The 24707-nt window shown below is 38.0% G+C and overlaps 1 protein-coding gene across 4 annotated transcripts in view; it reads left to right on the top strand.

Annotated features, from left to right (window-relative positions):
• The window catches only part of LOC145683664 (RNA-binding protein 38-like), a 300719-nt gene that overhangs the window by 75361 nt on the left and 200651 nt on the right, over positions 1-24707 (top strand). For 2 of the 4 annotated variants that reach the window (XM_081755011.1, XM_081755009.1), the window contains exon 2: positions 5371-5482. In XM_081755011.1, the coding sequence (XP_081611137.1) occupies positions 5371-5482 (112 nt within the window). Of the gene's footprint in view, positions 1-5370; positions 5498-24707 lie in introns of all 4 variants that reach the window. The other 2 variants (XM_081755010.1, XM_081755008.1) reach the window with 1 other exon arrangement.

The following is a 24707-nucleotide window of genomic DNA, read 5'->3' as shown; positions in this document are numbered from 1 at the left end:
CGAAATGTAAGTGTGGAGAAGAATGGAGAGCGGAAAGCATAGGAAAAGTTATTGGAAATAACAGGGAGAAAAGAAGAGTTTTAAATGTGATTATAAAAAGGAAGAGGAAATGGTTGTGACATTGGCTGAGTAGAAACTGTGTCATGAGGTGTGGTAGAAGGAGAAAGAGGGAGAGGACGAAACAGACTAAAGTTAATGGACCGTGTTGGACCAGAAAATTCCTACCGTTAATACGAATAAGTTAACTGTAATTCGTGGTTCTTGGAAGCTTCTCAGTTGTGCAAGTGACCTGCCAATGATGGCAGTCGAATCGTCGAGATTTGGCGAATTTTGCGGAAATTGGCAACACTGCTGACCAGAGTAGGCATAAACCGCCCATTAATCGTGAATTGTGAGAGAAACACGTCACAAATATTGGACACAGCAAAGAGAGACCGTTGCCTATAGTATGTAACATACATCAATTTTCTTTCCTTTATTTTTACCTATTTCTTCTCAGAGCTAAGTTGACTTCCATGTGACAAAGAAGAGGGAGAACTTGTTTATTCCTATTTCATTTCTTCTTTCGGTCGTAGAAGTTCGATTCCACCTCCTTGCCAACCCCAGCGATCAATACAATGATATATGGATATAATAAGCTAACATATGCGATTCTTGTATACTTCTTGATCTGTTTATTATTAAAGAAATTCGCTTACAAATAAAAACCTGTTAAGAAGGGGCTATAAATATATAGAAATAAATTAGATTTGAATTATTTTACAATTCTATTGAATGTCATTTACAGACGAGAATTTATCATGCTTATGTTATTATTACTATTACTATGTTAGACAGTTTTTAATGATGCTAAATATTTATTACTATATAGTATCTAGTGTTATTAGTGTTCTTAAATATAAAATTCCTAGTTGTACTTCTAGGAGAATGAAACGAAACGGAATATTTCTGTTTAACGTCCCAGGATTATGTTCTTTAGGCTAAGGGAGACGTATGATTAAGGCAAATGAATGATGGTGGAAGAATTGGTGAAATATTAATGAGGAAGGAAACGGGGGTATCCCGAGAAAACCGACGGATATGACGTCCAGTACAAGGTTACTTGGCCGGAGACCGAGCCAGGGACTCCACGCATAAGAGATAAGCGCTCTACCACTGAGCCACCGTACATTTTCACATTCGAGACCAACACATGGAGACCAAACTTTACACTTCGTTCAACACATCACATCGAGATCAAACTTTACACTTCGTTCAGCGCATAGAGAGATCAAATTTTACACTTCGTTCAACGCAACGAGTCCAAACTTTACACTCCGTTCAACACATCGAAGCCAAACTTTACACTCCATTCAGCGCATAGAGACCAAACTCTACACTTCGTTCAACTCATGAAGATCAAACTGTACATTTCGTTCAGTGCATCAAGATCAAACTTTACACTTCGTTCAACACATCGAGACCAAACTTTACACTTCGTTCAAGGCATAGAGAGACGAAACTTTACACTCTATTCAACACATCAAGACCAAACTTTACACTTTGTTCAACATATCGAGACCAAACTTTACACTTCGTTCAAGGCATAGAGAGACCAAACTTTACACTCCATTCAACACATCTAGACCAAACTTTACACTTTGTTCAACACATCAAGACCAAATATTACAAGACACTCTCGTCTCGTTTTCGAGAAGAGAATCAGAATGAGTCTCGAGTCTCATGGACGATAGTAGTTCACGCAGGTCGTAGAGAATGAAATGCAATAATTCAGTATTTAAGTTATACGATTATGCCATGAAGGCTAAAGGGGACGGCAATGATGAGAATGAATGAAGTGATGGAATGAATAAAGTTCGAGGAAACGGGAGAACCACGAGAAAACCAACTTCCACGGTATTTGTCCAGCACAAAGCGTATTTCCCAAGTCTTAGATCTCAAACACTATTTTAGTATTTTACATTTCATAATGTAAAAGCTTTAAAAATTTAAAGTGATTGTATGGACATAATGAAGAGCATTTAACAATGTTTAATGCTATATAAGTCATTACACAATATGCCCTAATAATAAATACGGTTTAAAAAATGTTATATCACACCCTTTCTGAAGTGGGAGGATTCTGATAATTTCGAGATGAAATTAAGAAAAGTCAGGGCATAAATTAGCTATAAAAATGTACAAAAGGACAGGAGAATAGCTTTTCGAGAATCAAAACAAGACGAGAGATAAACCATTATTTCTCGTCTTCGTGGGGGGCGACGAAGACCTAATTTGTCCTTAGACGGGCTTCTACTCGTACGGTTTCATTTTTTAAATGTTTTAAACTGAATATAACTAACAACTTTTCTTTTGTCACTTCAATAATGGGAGTAATACACATATTTCAGAGCCAGTGCCAGGCCCGTATCCAGGGGGTCTAGGGGACCGGGCTCCCCATAATTTTTGGTAACCCCCCTAAAATTTTCATGGTAGGCTTGCAAATGAACTATAATATGGTGATGAACTATCATATGGTTGCATCGGCCCCCCCTAACTTCAGCCGGGCCCCCTACATTTTTAGGCTGGCTATGGGCCTGGCCAGTGCTATGAAACAACTAAATGTACCATTTTATGAATATCTTACTAGAAAAGCAGAAAAAAATATTCTAGTTGAAATTCGCTAGGTTTGGTTTTGATTTGATTGTCAGTTTAGCGTCCCTTTCAATAGCAAAGCTATATGAGACGTGAACCTACATCTTAACGTGGAATCCAAACCATATGAGCTTCCATCGAGAATTGAACACGGATCTCCTACGCTAAAGGCGCGTACGCTAACCGCTTAGCCACGCGGGTGCTCTAATGGTTGGTTGGAGCTTGCTGACCCTTTCAGGACCTAGGCTATATTAACGGTTGAAAGTTAAAGTGGTGTAAGGTATATTTTCTTGTCTGACTATTGACATCTGAAAGTTGAAGTGGTGTAAGGCATATTTTGTCTGACTAACACCAAACAGCTGTCTTCTTTATCACCAGAACTTTTACAGTTACCTATTGAAATCTGCAATCTTTCAGAATGAATCTCTGACTTCACTTTTTTTTTTTTTGTTAACATTGACTTTTTGTGTCTGTCATTTGTTCCTTCAGAAAGTGACTTACGCACTCTAACTTTCACCTAAATATACGAGATATGGACCTAAAATTTAAAGTGGAATCCGAGTCACCGCAAAGTGTTCAATTTGAAATATTACAATCGGGAATCGAATCCATGATCTCATGTATAAAGCCGAGCTCACTAATCACTAGAGCAGCGGCAAAGCCCTGAAATTCTGTGTTTTTTATATAGATTTTACGTTTTTCTGAAAAGTAAATGGAATCTTGAAATTCGAAAACCCTTGCTGTGTTTAATTTCTGTACAATAAAATGTAGAAATGCTTATAGTCTGTTTATTGTTAATTCCATAACAAGTCTCCAGTAATATAACATGTAGTTCGTAATGAATTGATTTGTGTCATTTAGAACGTAAAAAGAATCTAAAGGGAAACGTCGAGTTTTCGAAAGGACATTTATCACTGAATTTCAACTCGATGTGTGTTGGAAAAAACGACCTTTCTGTCACGAACAACAACGTTTCTTCTTGCAAAAATATCTCAGTTTGGTTATAAAATATTTCCATAGACGTATCCCATATTGGTACCCAATATTTCGTTCGTTTAGCGGTTAGCGTACGCGCCTTTAGCGTGGAAGACTCGGGTTCGATTCCCGGTGGGAGCTCATGTGGTTCGAATTCCACGTTAATCAGTAGGTCCACGTGTCATATAGCCTCACTGCTGAAAGGGACGTTAAACTCAACTCAACTCAACTCAACCAATATTTCATTAACATTTTATATCTCATTTCTATGATTTTATGTAGCAAACTGCGATGCGAAACACCTTAAGTAAAATATTGATTTTATATCAAGTCACTGTCCGTGGGTTTTCTTGGGGTATTCTCGTTTCCTTCCACGTTCTCATTCCACCAATTCTTTCATTATCATTCACTTGTCTTAATCACCGTCTACCTTAACCTAAAGAGCATAATTGTGAAATGTTAAACTGAAAAAATTCATTTTAGTTTTATTCTAGGTATATCATTCTAGGAATTTCATTCTAGGTATATCAAGACATCGTTATCAAAATAATAAAAGCACTATGAAGTTTCCACTGTGATGACGTCACTACAAGTTTACCTAGGGTGAAAATATTGAGTAATTTGAAAAGAACCTTTTAGAAAACGTGACAAAAACTTTAAGCAGAAAATTTGACCCCGATGCATGGAAAGAAATGTAAGGTTTGGTCTTGATGCGTTGAACGAAGTGTAAAGTTTGTTCTTGACGCATTGAACAAAGTGTAAAGTTTGGTCTTGATGCGTTGAACGAAGTGCAAAGTTTGAACTTCATATGTTGAGCGAAGGTGTAGAGTTAGATCGCCGTAAGTTGAACGTAGTGCAAGGTTTGGTCTCGATGGGTTGAACGAAGTGTAAAGTTTGGTCTCAATGTGTTGAACGAAGTGTAAATTTTTGTCTTGATGTGTTGAACGAAGTGTAAAATTTTTTGTCTCGATGCGTTGAACTAAGTGTAAAATTTGGTCTCGATGCATTGAACGGTATAGCCTTTTGACGAATACATGAACTTACAGCGCAATAAACGGACATTCAAAAAAATTTTGTTAAGCATATAGGAGCCGTGAAGTATTGAAATTTCAATTTCGATTGTTTCTTTTTTCACAACTATAATTGAATCGGCGAGTGGAAAAACCAAAGCATTTCACAACACTTTACAACGGAAAACAAAACGGCTACCCAGTAATACCGGTGTTTATACCACAATATTTGTATAGAACATTTGTGGCATATGTTTAAGAGTTTTCACTTCCCAAAATATCAAAAAGGTAATGAAATTGAGGATTTAATTATACATAAATTGTTATGACGAAATGTTCTTTTTTAAAATTCTTTTACATTTATCGAAACTACGATAGAATTAACCTCGATTATCCTTGCTTCCTATATATGTATATAGTCACGATAAAATAAATTATCTCCAGGTGTGTCATAATTTTTAACAGTAATTCTATATTTGAAACCACATAATGTAATTTTTCTTTAAGGTACAGCAGCAAAAGTACATAATTATTATTTTTTTTTAACGAAGAAAACGACAAAATTAATTTTAAGTTGTGATAATGAGAGGTAAATATACGTATTAAGTCTTTTTATGCCACCAAGTGAACGCTCGTTAAATTACTAAAGAATTATTAGCTAACATTAACTCAATAATATTGACATATAATCAATTTGTTATACTCATTAAAAACATGTATTTAAAAAAAATCCATTTGTTTGTTCTTTTAGGTGATAATGGGAGATAAGAATGCAGCCGACAAGGCCTGTAAGGAGCCCAATCCAATAATTGATGGAAGAAAAGCCAATGTTAACCTCGCCATATTGGGAGCAAAACCTAGAGGTAATATTCAACCAGGTAAGAAGGATAAATTGTATAATTAATATTGTAAAGAAAAGGGTGAAGATTAAGAATATAGAGCCATTTTTCTTCTGAAAATTTACAGCTGAAATCCGTTAATTCATAATGGAAGAGTATTGTTTGAGTTATTTATTCATGTAGGTGGATAAGGGATGATATATTAGCATAAAAACAACTTTAAAAACTGAGTATTATGTAGAGTGCCACAGGTACGGTTTCGAACGGTACAACTCTACTGTAGTGCCGGGCGCCACCGTGTTTTATTGGCATTACTCGAACAGACGGTTCCACAACATTTTGACACATTTCTTACATTTTCAGCTTAGGTTAGAGCTTTATATTTATTTTAGCAGAGCATACACTAAATGAGCATGGCTACTTGCAGATTGACTTCAAGAGGGCTCAGTATAAATACAGTGTGGACGTATGGCATAAAAACTACAGTGCATAAAACACGAACCAACTAGTCCTAGTTGGCCACTAAAAATCACGAGTGCTATCTAATCGAGTAAGGGCAGGAGCTCAGCAGGAGGGGCGGGGGTAGAGGCTGTGTATTTCAGGTATGTCTTCGGAAAATATCCGAAACAAACTTCTGGCCCGTTACCCTCTGACCGAGGAAACCCTCCCTTTTCTTAGGGAAAACAAGTGAATGTCCTCCGCTGTGTTGCTAATTTGTCATTCAGTCGTTTGGTCTTAACAAATGAAAATCGTAGACTACTAAGAATGGCTAACAAGACAGAGCACAGCGAAGTCCGTGAAATAATTAATTGTGGCAACTCTTCCGCATCCAACAATTGAAAGATTTCGGCCGCTACAACTTGTCCCTCCTCTTTCGAGGGAGGTACGGGAAAACACACATTGGCAGCAGCACCCCTGAAACAGAAAGGCTCTAGCAAGGGAATGCGTCCCTAGGGAGCAGGCGCGTCAGCAACGTGTGGTATACGTAAACGAGAATAGTCTAAGAGCACGCTTACAGTATTTCACTATCTCTCAAAATTCATTTCAATATGCTGTGCACTGACAGAATTGCTTATATTCACACTCTCATTCCTTCACAAAAAATGCTTCACATCGTATTTTACCTATAAATTTTCTATTTGGTAGAACCGAGTGAACCCTTTGTATTTCAGAGTTACCACTATCGGGAAGATTGACATATATCTGATTCAATAAAATACATAAAAGTTGTCAGGCATACACATTTTTTTATTTCCTGTAACTGAATTATAACTGTTCTACCGTTGAAACGAAATATGCCCCGTCTCACATGTCCTCCGTTCTGAAAAGGAACATTAAACTTCAAAGAAACAAACACAGTAATCTATCCCAAATTTCACTATTCCTAGCATGCTGCAGCCCGTTCGCTCCAGCTTTCTCTGCCCTGCACGGAATGGATATGAAGTTAATTCGTAGTGACTACCTAGCACAGGCATGAACGTATTTTCACCTTTGTCGTTTTTATGGTGTTTTAATTTTTGAGCACTTATATCTGCTGGCGCCTTTCAACTTTGCATGTGCTAAATGTAATATGAACATGTGCTAACACAAGAAGAATGAGTTTAACAATCGTATCAGTTTGACTCCATATTCTTAAATATGTTGCGAGTACAGCACGATAGAAAAAGTTCAGTGTTCACAGAATTCCTTCTTTCTTCACTGTTTAGTTGTAACAGCACACAGCAAAATATGAGGTGTTAAAATAACACAAAATGACTACCACTTTAGCGTGTTACTTGTGTGTCGATTCAATACCAGCCACATCGCCTTCAGAGCATATCAGAAATACCTCGTTATTGGCTGTAAGTATTTGAATTGTTTTTTATTGTTTGGTATGAGCAAAGTTTTGCGAAACATATTTCGCATTTATGGCAAGTAACTTATAACATTCTATGTTTTCTGTAATCGGTCAGAATAATATTGTTGTAAACCTGTGAATCATCTGACAACAATTACACAAATAGGTATGCTTCCATTTGTTTTCTTTATCTGTTATTCTTGTGTCTTAGCATATATGAACATAAGATGGCAAAACTGTTGCCCGTGTAACTGTTGTCGGACGATTTACAGGTTTACAATAATATTATTGTGACCGATTACAGAAAACATAGAACATTATTTGTTACTTGGCACAAGTGCCAAAGAAATTTCGCAAAGCTTTGTTCATATTAAACGATAAATACCAATGCAAATTCTCTCAGGTAGTAACTAGTTATTTCTGATATGCTCGGAAGGCGATGTCTTGCTACAGAATTAACACACAAGTAACACGCTAAAGTGGTAGTCATTTTGTGTTGTTTCAACACCTCATTTTTTACAGTGTATATTTGAAATAGAAAACTTTATCACTTTCGCCTATTCGAATTTTAACGACCTCAATGTATAAGCACACGCTTGTTCTGCCTATGTTCCCATATAAGATTGTTTTTTTTTTTTTTTTTTTTTTTTTTTTAATGTTTAATTAACTCTATAGCTTATGGAACCCGAAGGTTTAATGCCGCGTTCACAAAAGTTCTCGATTGACTTCTGCAATTGGCCAACTAGATTCAGTTTCTACTTTGTATTCCTATTTCTAAGAGACCCATCTTATTATTGTCCTTCCATCTGCGCCCAGATTTTCCTAGTTTTTTTTTTTTTTTGATTGGATTTCTGGATAAAATATTGAAAGTGTTTATATTTTCTTCCATTCTGGCTATATTATCTCCTTACATGAGCCTTCAAGTCCTAATGACCCTAATGATCACTTAGGTATACGGTATAAAATACGCAGTTACTCACTATGAACTCCTTTCTGTCCATCGTAGGTCGGAATATTCGTCTCTGGATTTTGCAATGAAGTTAAATTTTCCAGTTTAACGTCCAACGTTTCAGCCTTAAGACAAGTGAATGAGGCTGGAAAAATTAGTGGAATCCCGAGAAAACTCACGGACACGATGTTGTCCACCACAAATTTACTCGGCCGGGGATCGAACCTACGAATCCGGAGGTTCAATGCCGCGTTCAGAAAAGCTCTCCATTGACTTCTGCCGTTAGCACCAGAGGTAAGCGCTCTAACACTGAGCCACTGTTCTCAGGGCCGGATCTAGGAGGGTCAATTCAGGGCATTTGCCCCGGGGCGCAGCTGGTTGAGAGTATGTAGGGGCGCCATTTCTATGCAAAATTGGGAGAAATTAGGGCAGATATACGTCTTTGCCCCGGTCGCAATATTTTTTAGATCCGGTCCTGACTGTTCCCAAGGGCACAGATTTCTCTGTAAATTTGGGGGCCCATCCAGATGCAGAAGGGATATATGAGGATTTTGAGACAAATTGCACTCAAATTATACCAAACATTGTATATTCATTCATAAATACAATGTGAGGGGGCCCACACGAGCTTTGTGGAGGTCCGGTCCCCCTCGGGTCCCCAGGATCGACGCCTTTGACTGTTCCCTCCCCCCAAAAAAACAAAATTTGAGATTTTAAGACTTGGCTAAACAAGTGTTGCCAACAAGATTCGTGAAATGTCTCGTCTCGTAACACAAGACCATAATTGTAATGTTTGTTGTCTAGTCTCGAATTTAGATAGGTACTTTTTTCTCTCGTGGCCAACACTGAGCGGCTGTAAAACGACAAAAAAGTCCCACCTTTCCTGGGGGTCGAACGCCAGACGACTAATTAGTAGGTAGACCCTTACCGATTGTGCTATCGCTGTTAAGTCTCGCAACTTAATATTTCAATTACTTGGTATTTCTAAATGTTCTTTATGGAAGTGGTATTCCATGCATATTCAATATGTATATGGCTACACTGACTCAAAACTTTTTTTGGATAAGATTCTTATACTTCGTTCTGAAAATAGTGCATTAAGACCCAAATTGTTTTGTTCTCGTATATATGTGATAGGTGTCACCCGCTGTATTGTTAATCCTTTGCCTAATCACGATTATTGGACAACTATATCAATATACCCTGTCCTGTCATGTTAACGATGACACGATAATTTCCTTACATAACACGATAATTGTCCCGTAAGATTCTTCCCAATCATTTAGTAATGGCGTTTGTGAAGCAATTATATAGGTTCGTCTCTTATATGTATGCTTTTATTATTTATGAACAAGATAGATACATTCGGTAATGTCCAACGTTGTCATTAAAACACGTTACTCTCTCAAGTTAAAAGGGTTGAAATTTTGTAACTACTGTAGAGTTTAACAGATTGAAATATGACTGCTGTACGATCACTAAATGCAATTTGTTACCCTCCCCCGCTGGTCTAGTGGCAGAGTTTGTATGGGGCAAGATTTGTGAATGAATTAATGGATCGTGGGTCAACAGGATGTGACTCACTGCGACCCACCACCAACCGCAACCCACTCTGACATACCAACCCACCCTACTCAGTGCATTGCAGACAGAATCTTCTGAACACTAGAGTATTTGTCTACGTTTTACTTTCAAAGGCTCCATTTTTCACCTTTTTTCATTTGTTGCTATTTACTTACCTGAGATAAGCATATATAAGTGAAAAAAGAGCGTCATGCATTTTTGGATATTGATATTTGTAATTGTAATAATAGCAATAGAACTTACTACTGGGGTTTCAAGACACAACCTGTGCATATTTAGAGAAACTGACTACTGGAAATATATACTTTTAAATTGTATAAATTTGTATAAATTTATATGAATTATTATATAAAAAAATTGAATGTAATTATGAGCGTAATTATCATGACCAAAGGGTAAAATATACAGGGTGTTTCAAAACAACATCAATAACGTTTGATAGATGATTGCCGAGAACATGAAAAGATGAACTTTAAAGCGCCATAGCTCCAATATTATGGGATCTACCATAGTCAAGTCAAGACTTCAGTTAGGAACTAGTATATACCGTACCCAAGTTTCCATGTTTCAGAAGCCAACGGTACTTCCACAACAATTTTTATACGGATAGTTGATGAGTACTTCAAATTATATGCACATAGTCAAACTCCCTCTAAAGAGATGATGCGTGAGTACCGCAGAATTCTGAAACATGTATTTTTGGATAGGACACATATGAGATCCTAAGTGAAGTCTTGGCCCAACTACGGCAGATCCCATAGGGTGGAGCTATGGACTTTTAAGTTAATTTTTTCGTGTTTTCGACAACCCATAACTCCGAAAGTAAGCATTTATGCACCCTGGTTGGTCTATATTTTTTTCTTATCTTGGTGCAAGGAAGCATCTTCCCAAACGTTGTCGGCGTTGTTCTGAAACATCCTGTATAAGTCCCTAATCAGTCCTCCGTAGCATTGCGTGAGATTTATTTTTGCGTTCTTTGAACGGTGTTTGTTGTCCATTTTTGTTTTTTCCAACCTCGTATGAGTGTGTCGCTGTGACAAAGCGAAAGTACAGCCTGCGTGATCGATATGATAGAGGAGGCGATAGCATCTCCGGAAGGAGGTAAACAGTCTTTTGTTCTTCTCCATTATATTTGGTTTTTCTCTTTTTCATGTCATTCTGTGGCCTATTTACTTTCATTGCTCATTTTGTCATGCGTGCTGTCTAAGTTGCATTATGTCAGATGTATGTCTTAAAAAAAAAAAAAAAGCAGATAACGCATGATCTTTCTCTTAATGTACTGACTGACCTAGCTTTTTGGCTTAAGAAGCCAGTGACTTAACTAGGAGGGGAAATAAGGCTTGTGCCCCGGGCGCCGGATTGTGAGGGCGGAAAATTGAACAAATATTTCGGGGAGTGTTTCGGTTTGGGTGGTCAGGGGGACGCTAAGGTGAGTTCTTGCTCCGGGGGACAAGTAGCGAGTTACGTCGCTGTAAGAAGCCAAAAAATTCATCAAGACTGCGACTGCTCATAAGCTGTTACGCAACACAGTTACATTTAAGTTCGTAAGCTACGTTGTAGGATGCCATCTTTGCAAGTAACCAGACTATTATGTCAAAAAAAATCTTTGAGTTTAACGTCCCACGATTATGCCCTTTAGGCTAAGGGAAACGATGATTAAAGGAAGTGAATGATAATGGAAGAATTGGTTGACTGTGGAAGGAAACGGGAGAATTCTGAGAAAACCCACGAACAGAACGTTCTCCATCACAAAGTTGTTTGGCCGGAGATCGATCCAACGGCCCCACGCACCAGAGGTAAGCGCTCTACCACTGAGCCCTCCGTTGAGTTGAGTTGATTTTAGTTTAACGTCCCTTTCAGCAGCGGGGCTATATGAGACGTGGACCTACTGATTAACGTGGAATCCAAACCACATGTGCTCCCGCCGGAAATCGAACCTGGGTCTTCCGCGCCAAAGGCGCGTCCGCTAACCGCTTAGGCACGAGCCCGTGTCCTCCGTGTAGCCCTTAGAAGACGATTAGTTTTTAATAGAGGAATAGATTCAGATGCACAGTACTTTTTGCGGTACTGGATTCACATCAAGAGTCTGCTTCTCGCCATCTATTTCGTTTTTAAACTATTGTGATCAGTGTTAAAACAGGAAACCGTAGATTTTCACTATTTCAGATTTAAATATAGGAGAAAGGTTCAGATAAAACTTATTCTTGAGACAGTAAATCCATATAATGAAGCCATTTATCTCTATCTCTTACTAATTTTGCTCTATCCTGATCAACGCTGAAACCGGAAATGGTTTATTTTTTACCATTTTCGTTTTAAATAAAAGTCTTAGAGAGAATACTGAATGCATGTCGAAAATCTTCCTGTTGCAGTCTGTTACCGTTTTCGCTCTATGGTGATCTGTGTTAAACAATGTCTCCCACGAGACGAGACGAGAAGAGAAATATAGTTTTCTTTCCTATTTTTACATTCAAAATAAATATACAACTTTTTCTCAATTGAATCCTCAAATTTTCAGAAATCTTGTACTCGAAAGGATCACGATGGCCGTGCAAATTTAAAGTATATAGGGTGTCCAAGAAGTCCTCAACCATTTCCGCGGTGCGTACAATTTTCCCAGCAATGTTGCAGGGTGTTTTGAGGTGCACTGCAGAAAGATGGCAACTCTGCTTGAATATGGAAGGGAGTCATACCGAACTACTGTGACTTCGTTGACTTACAATGTCTCTTTTGATATTATAGACACTTCATTTGAAATCAAATGCTGCTTTCCGGAAATGGTTATGAACTTCTCGGGCACCCTGTATTTATTATTGAAGTTAATTGTGTAATAACATGTATGTTTTTAAACACTGATAAACACTCTTCATTGTATCGTACGCTTACTTTATACTATGAATCATGTAACATTAATGCAGTGTTTCAGATTTGAGTGAACTAGTGTTGTCTACGGGACTAGTGCAACTTCTCTTATAGACGAGAATTCTCAAGTTTTTCATCTCGTCTCTAGTTTAAAATAATACTTTTTGTCTCGACGTTTGTCTATTTTTCGTAGGTTTCCTTAGGAAAATTTCCCTCGACTGACACAAAAGTTTCCCTTTTCTTATCAAATTTTCTCTAGTTTGTTCAGTGTCCAATTTGACAAAAATTACGTGATAAGATTAATTTAGCTATACTGAGAAAAAAAATGTAGGTGGCGTACTTAAAAAGATAGGTTACATGCGTAATTCCTGTAATTTTTGGACTTAACGTACAGCAGATGTATAACTGAAAACGCATGTTTTATAATACTTTCCGTATAAGTGTTCCATTTATACGTATTTTCCGTATAAAACAATGTAGGCGGTCAGAATCTCAAATACAAATAGACGTATATAACATATAGCTGACGAAGGTAACATAAGTACATGCATGTGATATACGGAAAACTGTTAGATGTCAGACATCTTGCAACGGCATGATGTAACACATAAGGGCAGTGCCTATGTAGCATACGGATAACGTATGCTCCGTAGTGATTTCTATAGTAAGCAAGAGGATACCGTATATTTGTACAATATACCGCTGTCCAGAGAACGGGGGGCGCGGTGGATCAGTGGTACAGCGTTCACCTCCGGTGCTTGGGGTCCCTTGTTCGATCCCAGCAAGCGCCGTGTGGACTTTGTGGTGAACAAACACCGTGCTCGTGGGTTTTCTCGGGGTTTTCCCGTTTCCTCCCACTTTCTTCATTCCACCATTTCATTCATTTCTCATTATCACCGTCTCCTTTTGCCTAACCGGCATAACCGTGGGACGTTAAAGATTTCATTTCATTTTTTGTCCGGACAACAGATTTTTCTCTGTATATATTGAAGGAAATGCCAACAATATTTGTTTCGATCATTTTATTTTTACTTCTATTTCCTTTAGTTTTTTCTAAACAAAAATATATATATACAGAAATATACCCAACAAACAATGTGTACGAACAGGACCGGCCCTGGGCAATTTGCCGCCCCCTCCCTTTCTCCAGAAAGAACAAATCTCAAAATCCACGATTTTAAGTATGCTACGCCATCATAAACAACGAAGAGGAGGGAAAATGCACTCGCACTCAGAAAGGCCTAAACACTACAAATACAATCTCGTTGTGACTGTTTTTTTTCTTTAAATAATAATCCATTATGTTAATGAAAGATAAAGCAAACCCACTTGCAGAGGGAAGATGGTAATCCTATTTATAGAATTCAAATCGGACTTCGATCTCAATATATCAGTTTGCAATTCCAGTGCAACTAGCTCTTTTATCTTAACTTCTTGATTTTCCTTTTACATTTGTTTTAAAAAATAAAAACTTATTCCCACATTCAATGATAAGGAACTTATCTATAACAAAGACAAGACTAGTTTTCATATCAAAACTATGATAACGAACTAAATGGAACAGGTGTTACTACTGTTGGAGATTTGAGTTCTTGTATTTGACAAGAATCAAAAAATTTATGCTGCGATTTGTTTGACCATTTTCTTTAGCAATATCCACGTGACCTTAAACTATTGCTACCTAAACATGATTTATGAATGTAGTATTCGAATAGAAGGTCAGGTTAGTAAATTTAACTACCATCATCATGAAGTATGTTTCCAACAAGAAATATTTATTGTAAATAATATAGTTCTGATAGATTTTGCCGCCAGTGCAAATGCACATGTAGCACATATGGTAGAGCCGACCCTGGGCACAAATTATACTATTGTGAACACACACACTACTGCCAATGTATTGGTTCATTTCTGAAGAACAAAGAAAAAACCATTTATACTGGTCAACCAATTTGCGTGAACATTTTCTTGAATTTTCATATTTATCGAAAATATATCTTTTTCGCTTCTTTACTAAATTTATTTACTAAAATTTTCCTAGATTAGGTAAATTTTCCTCAAATTACGAATACTGATCTCGCCTTGTTTCCGAAACGTCTCGTGGCCAATATAATTTGCGGTTTTAATATTAGAATAAAGTGTGACGTAACTAAAGGGGGGATAAACGGGGACTTGTGCCCCGGGCGCCGGATTGGGGAGACGCAAAACTGAGGAAATATTTATTTTCATTATAAGGCAAGGAAAGCAGTTTTAGAAAATTAAAGATCATTAAAAATTACTTCAGAAACTTAACAGGACAACAACGACTCACCAACATTAGGGTCATATCCATAGCGCATAAGTTAGCTTCAAAACTATCTTTTGGAACATTGCAAAAAGCTTTGCAGCCAAAGGAGCTCACTAAGTTAAATTTTAGTTCCAGCCTTTTGTGTTTTCTTTTAATTTAAACCGGTTTAAGAGATTTGTAAAATGTCCAAATATAATACTCGACATAACAGGTTGACTGTTTGTCATAATTAAATATTCTATTCTAAAGCAACAGACTGTTGATTCATTCTACACATATGGATATTCTGATATGATTCTGGAAACATTGTGATTTGCAGTTATTATGATAAGACTATAAACATATGTGAAGCATGCTACTCTTAGATTATTTGGTAACCAAATACGAATTAGTTTGATGTTTTATCTTGTACTAAAAATTAAATTATGTACTGCAATTTTGAAATCAAGCTTACCACTTGAAGAAAAAAAATGGAACAGAAGAATGCCAATATCAGGTGTAGTCGGGGAGCGTTTTGGTTTGGTTTCTCATGGATGGGATGGGGGGTTGAAGGCGATTTTTCTCACTGGGTGACAACTAGCATAGTTGCTTCGCTGAGAATAAAGGTTGGGATTAAATATAAACGTATTCTTAAGAGGCTGATGCATATTAAAAGGCAAATTTTCCGTCATATCTGTCCGTTTTGACTGTGATATGTGCCGACTGACAGGCGAATATAACCGTTTAGTAAGACTTCCTATAACTATTCATAGCAAAGCTTGGAAATCTTTTTAAAAAATGTAGAATAATGTGTTTAGAAGTATAATGAGTTGATTCTGTATCTGTTTTTAACTCTTCGTCCCGTGGTAATAATAAAAATGTATCTTTCATGCAGTGTCCTTATATGTGCAGTAATTACGTCTGGGTGTCACTTAAGCCCTCTTTGGAGGAGAACCATATGGGAGTCTGCTTTGGAAGCCAGGAGATGGTAACTCGAGAAAGAGTGAAGCAAAGGGGATTGGATGCACTAGAAGGGGAGAGATTCAAAAGTGTCGTCTGTGGGGAAGGGGAAACAGAGCGTGTGTGTGTGTGGGGACTCAACCAGCTGTGCACACGCGACTTCTCTCTCTCTCTTTCTCTCTCTCTCTTCCCCTGTCCTTTGAAAGATGTTATCAGTTGGTTGTCCCACTCCGCCGTACTTTGCATGAGACATTTTCATAAGTTTTATTCATTCCTCTTTCTCAGTTTAGCTTCACACTGTTGCTTCCACACTCAAATAACACTTTACCATAAGAAGTTAACACTAATATCTTACTGTGATACGTTAGGCCACAAGTCCAGACCAGATACATATACATTTTTTTTTATTATTATTATTATCTGACCGAATCAAGTTCAAAAAGAGGTTTGGCTACTTTTTGTAACACCATATTGTAGAAGCGAGCGTAAAATTTCAGTTTCACCATTTACAAATTTCACGATGTTTTTATAAAATCGATGAACTTTTACGAGATTTCAACGGAACATATGTTTTTCAGGGATTTCAGCTCTAAGTACAGGTTATGAGATTTTTTAAAAAACTAAAGTACTGTGGAATGTATTTCCTTAATCACGGAGAGGGAAGATTGAGCTAATTCACACCTTCATTCTCGACTGACTTTGAACCCAAGCAACGGTCATGATTGCAAAGACTCAAAAAATATATATACCATATTCAACCCAAACCGAATAATCCTTTTGATTTTATTTTCAGATTACCGTTCGTTTCAGCAGCAAGACTATTTGAGATGTGGACTTAGAGCTTAACGTGGAATCCGAACCACGTGAGCTTCAGTCGGGAGTTGAACTCCACTCTCTTACACCAAAGGAGCGTACGTTAACCGCTTAGCCACGAAGGAGATCACAAATAATCCTTTTAGTGATCAGTGATGTGAGGAACGGAGATCTACATTTCATGCTTCACTGATTTTAACTTCATGCAGCGGAAATCATTGGGAAGCCTCAAAGCAAATATGCATCATATTGCTTAAGTCTGTGGCTATTTGAGAATGCGTTTTCGAAGCGTTAGCCCCTAGAGCGAACGCAACCAAGGTGGCTATTTGGCAACTTTACTTTCACCAGAGTTATAAATCATACTGTAAGCCAGTAAGGGTTTCCAGGTCTTTTTTGCCAAGTCCGGTCTATAACAGCAGAGTTCCAGTACTTTACACAAAGCATCTTCAAAGCAGCTGTTTCTTGCTAAAATCCCTTTGCCTGGCAACACGTCTTTCCTTTTTATCCCTTCCCTTTGACAGCGTGCGGTCTATTGTTCCGAAACGAGCCAAATACGCTCGAGCTAACGTTTTCTTCGCGTTTTTATTGCTTTCGCGTTTGTGATTAGCCATCCACATTTAAATACATGGTCAGCATATCTCAAGCGTACGCATCAGCAATAAAAACGCGTCGCGAACGCTTCAAATAGCCGCCCTGTAAAGATTAAATATGCTTGGGATGAGGCAATCTACCCTTTAAATCCTTGAAAAACTTTAACCTTATGCAGTGGAGATGATTGGAAATACTTATACATATTCTTTTTATTGCCCGATGAGGTACTTTTTATTGTATAATTTTCCTTTGGGTGATCTTACGTCCTAAGACCTAGTAAAGGCTTATTATTATTATTCGAGATATACCGCATTGCGTCAAAATTCGAATAATATTAGTTCAAGTTATCGAGGACCTAAGCATAAAAACCTCGAAATGTAAGGGAACTTACTCTTTTTTATCCACTTAGCTTTGATAGATTTCAATTTCAATCCATGAGGATGATCGAATGGCCGTAAAGAAAATATACGCTATGATATCAAATTCGAATAATTTTTGTACAGTTTATGCTTCAAAATCGTGTAATAAGTAGCTATGTAAACTTGCAACATTAGGGAGGGTGTTTACCACCTTTTACCCCTTTTATTCTTAATGGATTGTGACAACAAACAACAGGCTTAAATTATTTCGAAAGGTTGGAAAACTTTACATGCCAAGTTTCATTAATACTGAATAATTTCAAGAGACTTATAGAAAAGCGCACACAATGATACGACAAACGTTGGTTGAGTCAAATGGTAGAAGCTTGCTACGTTTGTTTTATCTACTGTCAGAGTTCGTCAACCTTTTTGCTGTATATCTTATCGGGGAGTCACAGTAGTTTAGTGATAGAGCGCATATCTCTAGCGCGTGAGGTCTCCGGTTCGATCCCCGGTGAAACAAGTTTGTGGTGCACAACATCGTGTTCGTGGGTTTTCTCGGGGTACTCCCATTTCTGATTCATTTACCATAATCGTTGTTCCCCTTCTTTATTTATTTATTTATCTATTTATTTATTTAAGAATACAACAGGGCTTTAGCGTCCAATTACAATATTCTGTGTAGTGTTGTAAAGTGGTTCAACAGTTCAGTTCACAAATCATTCACAGGCATTACTATAAATATTTAAACTTTTATTTTCCTTGCTTCTACCCTATTTTATTTATAAGAAGCATATATTCGGCACATACACCGAGAAAAAATTGTAGGTGGCGTACTTAAAAAGGTATGTTACATGCGTAATTCCTGTAGTTTTTGGACTTAACGTACAGCAGACGTATAACTGAAAACGCATGTTTTATAATACTTTCTGTATAAGTGTTCCATCTATACGTACTTTCCGTATGAAACAATATAGGCGGTCAGGATCTCACATACAAATGGACGTATATAACATATAGCTGACGAAGGTAACATAAGTATATGCATGTGATATACGGAAAACTGTTAGATGTCAGACATCCTGCAACGGCATGATGTAACATCTAAGGGCAGTACCTATGTAGCATACGGATAACGTATGCTCCGTACTGATTTCTATAGTAAGCAAGAGGATACCGTATATTTGTACAATATACCGCTGTCCGGAGAACGGATTTTTCTCTGTGTAGGAGACTTCTTGAGTACCCTCGTCCTAGCTTTCTGACAGAAAAAGAAATCCGTGTTTACCAGTCTCGTTCTCAAGGTAGGAACTTGAAGTTTAATCTTATTTGTTAGTTACGAACAATCTATCTCATAGTTAATGATTTTGAATAAAAATAATACAAAAATGTTTCTTCTTTGCTCAAGGGTTTCAAAATGAAAATTTGCTACTAGGTTAGCAGCTGATTCAAATTTAGGGTAGTGACCTGTCTGTTTCTAGGTGCGATATCTTAAGAATTTAGTCTGTATAATCTTTATCTGTTTTGTGTAGGTAACATGATTCGGGTTCCATATTTGGTTGACCTATTCTAATTTCGATCGCACGAAAGATGTGTACAATGTCTTGAAAACGTGCATCATATTGAAGTCTCTATCTATCCTTACTTCCAAGCCTAAAGATGGGTTGCCACGTTAGAACTTGGAGCTGTCATAAAAAAAAAATCTTGAAACTCTACCATATTTCATCGTGTACACATAGTATTGAAAGGGTCGTAAAACATTTTTTCCATCTTGCAAGGAGTCAAACGATGCGCAACTTTCTGGGACGTCTTGCTTTGCTACCCGCTATCGCCCTCCCGCTGACATAAAAGAAAAACAAGTTTCGCCGCTTCCGAAACAACGGATTCCTTTGGACAGGGAGGGGGAGTGCGCCAAAATATACGTTTTTAATTAGGAGGTTCACTGTTTGTCCACTAGGGTGCAGTGCTGCATGTGTGGAGACACCTTTCTTGCTTTCAAGAAGTTGTAACATGTAAAGAGTAAATAGAAAGATTGGGTTGCAATTTTTTTTTTTATGACAGCTGCAAGATTCATTTAACGCGGCAATGTGGCTTTAGTTTCTGTATGCTTCATTAGTTATATTTCTTAGATGAGTTTTAAATGACAAGCAGCTATCATAGGTTACACCCAGATCTTTCGCTGATTCTGTTTTCTTAAGTGGAGTTCCCCCTATCGAGTATGGAAATGTGTAAGGGTTTATTTCTTTTGTAAATATCATATACATACATTTGTTTATATGTAACCTAAGACCATTTTATTGGCACTATTCATTTATGTTATTTAGATCATCCTGCAGTCTTTTGCAGTTTTGTTCAGATGTTATTGGCAAATAGATCGTCAGCAAAGAATAATTTGTCGCATTTCTTAACACACTATGGCAAATCATTAATAAATAATAGGAACAATAGGGGACCTTACCCTAATGGGCATAATCTTGGGACGTAAAACTGAAAGATTACATTTCATTTATATTCTTAATCTCATCACCCCATAGTTGCATTCCATGTTGACACAAACTTTAATTTCATGGGGGGCAAGCGGAGAGCCAGATTTACTTTTTTAAAGGCCAGCTGTTTTTATGAATACCGAAAATAACAATTTTATGCTACTTGACCAACATTACCATACCATTACCATTATCGTTTTATTGGTTTATATATATATATATATATATATATATATATATATATATATATATACAGCAGGGGTGCCCACAAGGGGGGGCTATGACGCAAACTGCGTCATTAAAATATTTGGGGGGGTTAAAAGTCTATATAAATATGTTTGAGGGGGGGTAAAAATTAATCGAAAAGATTTTTTTCATGGAAGAACACCTACGGATAGACAATTGAAGGGGATGCGTCATGGAGATGAGGGGGGGGCACCACTGTATTATACAGTGGAGTCCCGGTAATCCGAACAGGTCTGGGAGGAAATTTTTATTATTTTTTGTGGCGAAAATACGCAGTTTTAGGAAATTAATAACTAAAAGGTTGAAAATAGGTGCATGTTTTCGTAGAAAACAAAGTGAACTTTCGTTAGATACAGTTTTCTTCTTTACTACAGCTGTATTTAGGCCGTAAGCTATATTATGACTATTACACAAAGTTTAAAATGGAGTACAGTACGTACTGTACAGTCCGCAGCAAAAAACCTGCAACATGAGCGTGTAAGTTTATTGTGAAACGACAAAGTCTTTTGCTTCAAAATAAGTGTGCAGCGGAGGACGCCGAATTTATCCTATCGTGATTCGCGCCACTTAGACGTTATGTTGATTCCCTGCGCTCTTAGGCGTAGTTTCACAATAAACTTACATGCTCATGTTGCAGGTTTTATTCACTGCGGACTGTACAATATTGAAACTTACAGGTTTAGTATGAGTGAAATACAGTAATATAGTAGAATAAATATTGTGCTGTTACATGAAACTGAACATACAATACTGGTAATATGCAGTACTAGTGTTTTACTAGTATCTACCATAGTACCATAGTACCGTACTAGTATTATTTATTACAACACATGAACTCAGTTATTGTCTTTTGTCGTAGTGAAGAGAGTCTATTGGACGACGCGTAATTTCGCCATTGTCCTATAAGCGTTATATCGGCAGCTGTAGCAGTGGTTTTTTGTTCTAGGTATCGTTGTGCTAGTCAAGTTATAGGCATCAAGTTTCTCCAATATTCTAAACATTTTTCCAGCATAGTAGATATACTGTAGTCAGAAAACGTGTGTTCACCCACTTCAAACGACGATTTTACTGTTATTCCGGGTAATCCGAATAATCACGTAATTCGAACAGGTTTCGGTGCTAATTAGTTCGGATTAGTGGGACTCCACTGTACTAAGTTTGTATTGACTATATTGAGTACTATAGTTTTTTTGAATGTAGTTAATAACGTACATAATTAATAAACGTGCGTAAATAATTGTTCTTTAATATAATGTACGTATTATGTGGACGCATGCACCAAAATGTGTGTGTGTGTGTTTCGTGGCTTCACGTGTGTAACGCTCTTCTGCCATCCCGTGGAATCGATCTTTTGCCCCCTTCCAATTGGAAAAATCCTGCTGGCGTCCCTGAAGGATATACTACAGTTTTAGCTTCATCTTAATTGGTAGTTTGGTTATTGTGGGACAATTAATAAGTTTTAAAAAGTTTCTGTGGATTTTCTCAAAAACTGCGCATGAGGATTTAAACCCTTCCCTATCATTTTGCTTAGCTTAATAAGATATATTGATTCGCATACGCATACACTATGTGATCAAAAGTATCCGCATACCTGGCTGAAAATGACTTGCAAGTTCATGGCGCCCTCCATCGGTACTGCTGGAATTCCATATGGTGTTGGCCCATCCTTAACCTTGACAACAGCTTCCACTCTCGCAGGCATACTTTCAATCAGGTGCTGGAAGGTTTCTTGGGGAATGGCAGCCCATTCTTCACGGAGTGCTGAACTGAGGAGAGGTATCGATGTAGGTCGGTGAGACCTGGCATGAAGTCGGCGTTCCGAAACATCCCAAACGTGTTCTATATGATTCAAGTCAGGACTCTGTGCAGGCCAGTCCATTACAGGGATGTTATGGTCGTGTAACCACTCCGCCACAGGCCGTGCAGTATGAACAGATGCTCGATCGTGTTGAAAGATGCAATCGCCATCCCCGAATTGCTCTTCAACAGTGGGAGTAAGAAGGTGCTTAAAACATCAATGTAGATCTGCGCTGTAAGAGTTCCACGCAAAACAACAAGGGGTTCAAGCCCCTTTCAAGAAAAACACGACCACAACATAATACCACCACTTCCGAATTTTACTGTTGGCACTACACACGCTGACAGATGACGTTCACCGGGCATTCGCCATACCCACACCCTGCCATCGGATCGCCACATTGTGTACCGTGATTCGTCACTCCACACAACGTTTTTCTACTGTTCAATCATCCAATGTTTACGCTACTTACTCTAAGCGAGGCGTCGTTTGGCATTTCCCTGCCTGATGTGTGGCTTATGAGCAGCCGCTCGACCATAAGATCCAATTTTTCTCACTTCACGCCTAACTGTCATAGTACTTGGAGTGGATCCTGATGCAGTTTCGAATTCCTGTGTGATGGTCTGGATAGATGTCTGCCTATCACACTTTACTATCCTCTTCAACTGTCGGTGGTCTCTGTCAGTCAACAGACGAGGTCGGCCTGTACGCTTTTGTGCTGTACGTGTTCCTTCACGTTTCCACTTCATTATCACATCAGACACAGTGGACCTAGGGATGTTTAAGAGTGTGGAAGTCTCGCGTACAGACTTCTGACACAAGTGATACCCAATCACCTGACCACGTTCGAAGAGCGTGAGTTCCGCGGAGCGCCCCATTCTGCTTTCTCACGATGTCTAATGACTACTGAGGTCGCTGATAATGAGTACTTGGCAGTAGATGGCAGCACAATGTACCTAATATGTAAAACGTATGTTTTGGGGGTGTTCGGATACTTTTGATCACATAGTGTATGTCTTATCTTTGGACACATCTTCTGCAGTAAACCCATTGCGCTCCAAGTGTCATTTTCCTACGTGCGTGCTGTAATCCAGGTTTTCGTTTACTGTTAAGAGACTGTCTAGGTCATTATATAGGGCATAGTTATTGTGCATGCGCGAGGAGAGCATTCATATTATTGATTAAAAACTATATATATATATATATATATACACACACACATTGTGAAACTTTTGGACTGAAAAAGGGAAATTTTTGATGTTCTGAAGGGCTTTTATGCTGCTTCAGGTTGGCAGCACTGACCGGAGATTAGAGACAAAGATTTTCCTTTTCCAATCTCGAAATACGATCTCGAATGTGTTGTTTATCGTCATTACATGTGTGTCGTGATTGAATTCTCCCGTAAGACTGCCATGCACGGATACAAAACATTTTTAAAACCTTTCTGCCAGTAAGATGTTGTCACCTAAGTGTATGGCTATTTGAGAATGAATTTCCAATGCGTTATCTGCCGCAGCGAACGCTACCTAGGTGGCTTCTCTGTAATTTTACTTTCGCCAGAGTTATAAATCATACTGTGAACCAGTCAGGGTTTCCAGGTCGTTTCTCCAGATTGAGGTCTATAGCAACAGAGTTCCAATACCCTGCACAAAGCATCTTTCAAACAGCTGTTTCTTGCTAAAATCCCTTTGCCTGGCAACATGTCTTTTCTGTTTTCCTTCCCTTAGTAGGTGGCTATTTGAAGCGATCGCAACGCGTTTTTATTATTCATTACGCTTGAAATACGCTGTATTTAAATGTGGATAACTAATCACAATGCACTGGGAACGCGAAAACAATAAAAACGCACAGAATACGTCGGCTCGAGCGTATTTGGTGTGTTTCGAAACAATAGATCGCCTGCTGTTTAAAAGATGTCTAAAGGAAGCAAGAAAAGGAAAGACGTCTTGAGAGGCAAGCGGATTTTACCAAGAAACTGCTGCTTGGAAGATGCTTTGTGCAGAGTATTTTGAACTCTGCTATTATGGAACAAGACCTGGCAAAAGAGACTTGGAAACCCTGATTGGCTCACAGCATGATTTAAAACTCTGGTGAAAGTAAAATTATCAAGTAGTAACCTAGGTCGCATTCGCTGTGGTTGGTAACGTATTCTCAAATAGCCATACACTTAAACATCTTTTAAACAGCAGGCGGTCAATTGTTCCGAAACATACCAATACACTCGAGCCGACGTTTTCTGCGCGTTTGTAGCTCATTGTGATTAGCCATCCACATTTAAATACATTGTCAGCGTATTCCAAGCGTATGCATCAGCAAATAAAACGCGTTTCAAACGCTTCGAGTAGCCGCGCAGTAAGGAGAAATAGTAGAGCTAATTCGCGCTTTGCATTCACCAACAAAAGTCAGCATCTCCAGGATTAATACGAGCCTTATCCCAATGGATGTCACTGGTATTTTGCAATGGAGTATTTTATGACATCTGCATGCGTGTCACTGGA

Source organism: Thermobia domestica, chromosome 4 (genome assembly GCF_964235325.1).
Source record: "Thermobia domestica chromosome 4, izTheDome1.hap1.1, whole genome shotgun sequence".
Lineage (NCBI taxonomy): Eukaryota > Metazoa > Arthropoda > Insecta > Zygentoma > Lepismatidae > Thermobia > Thermobia domestica.
This window is presented reverse-complemented; position numbering and strand designations above follow the sequence as displayed.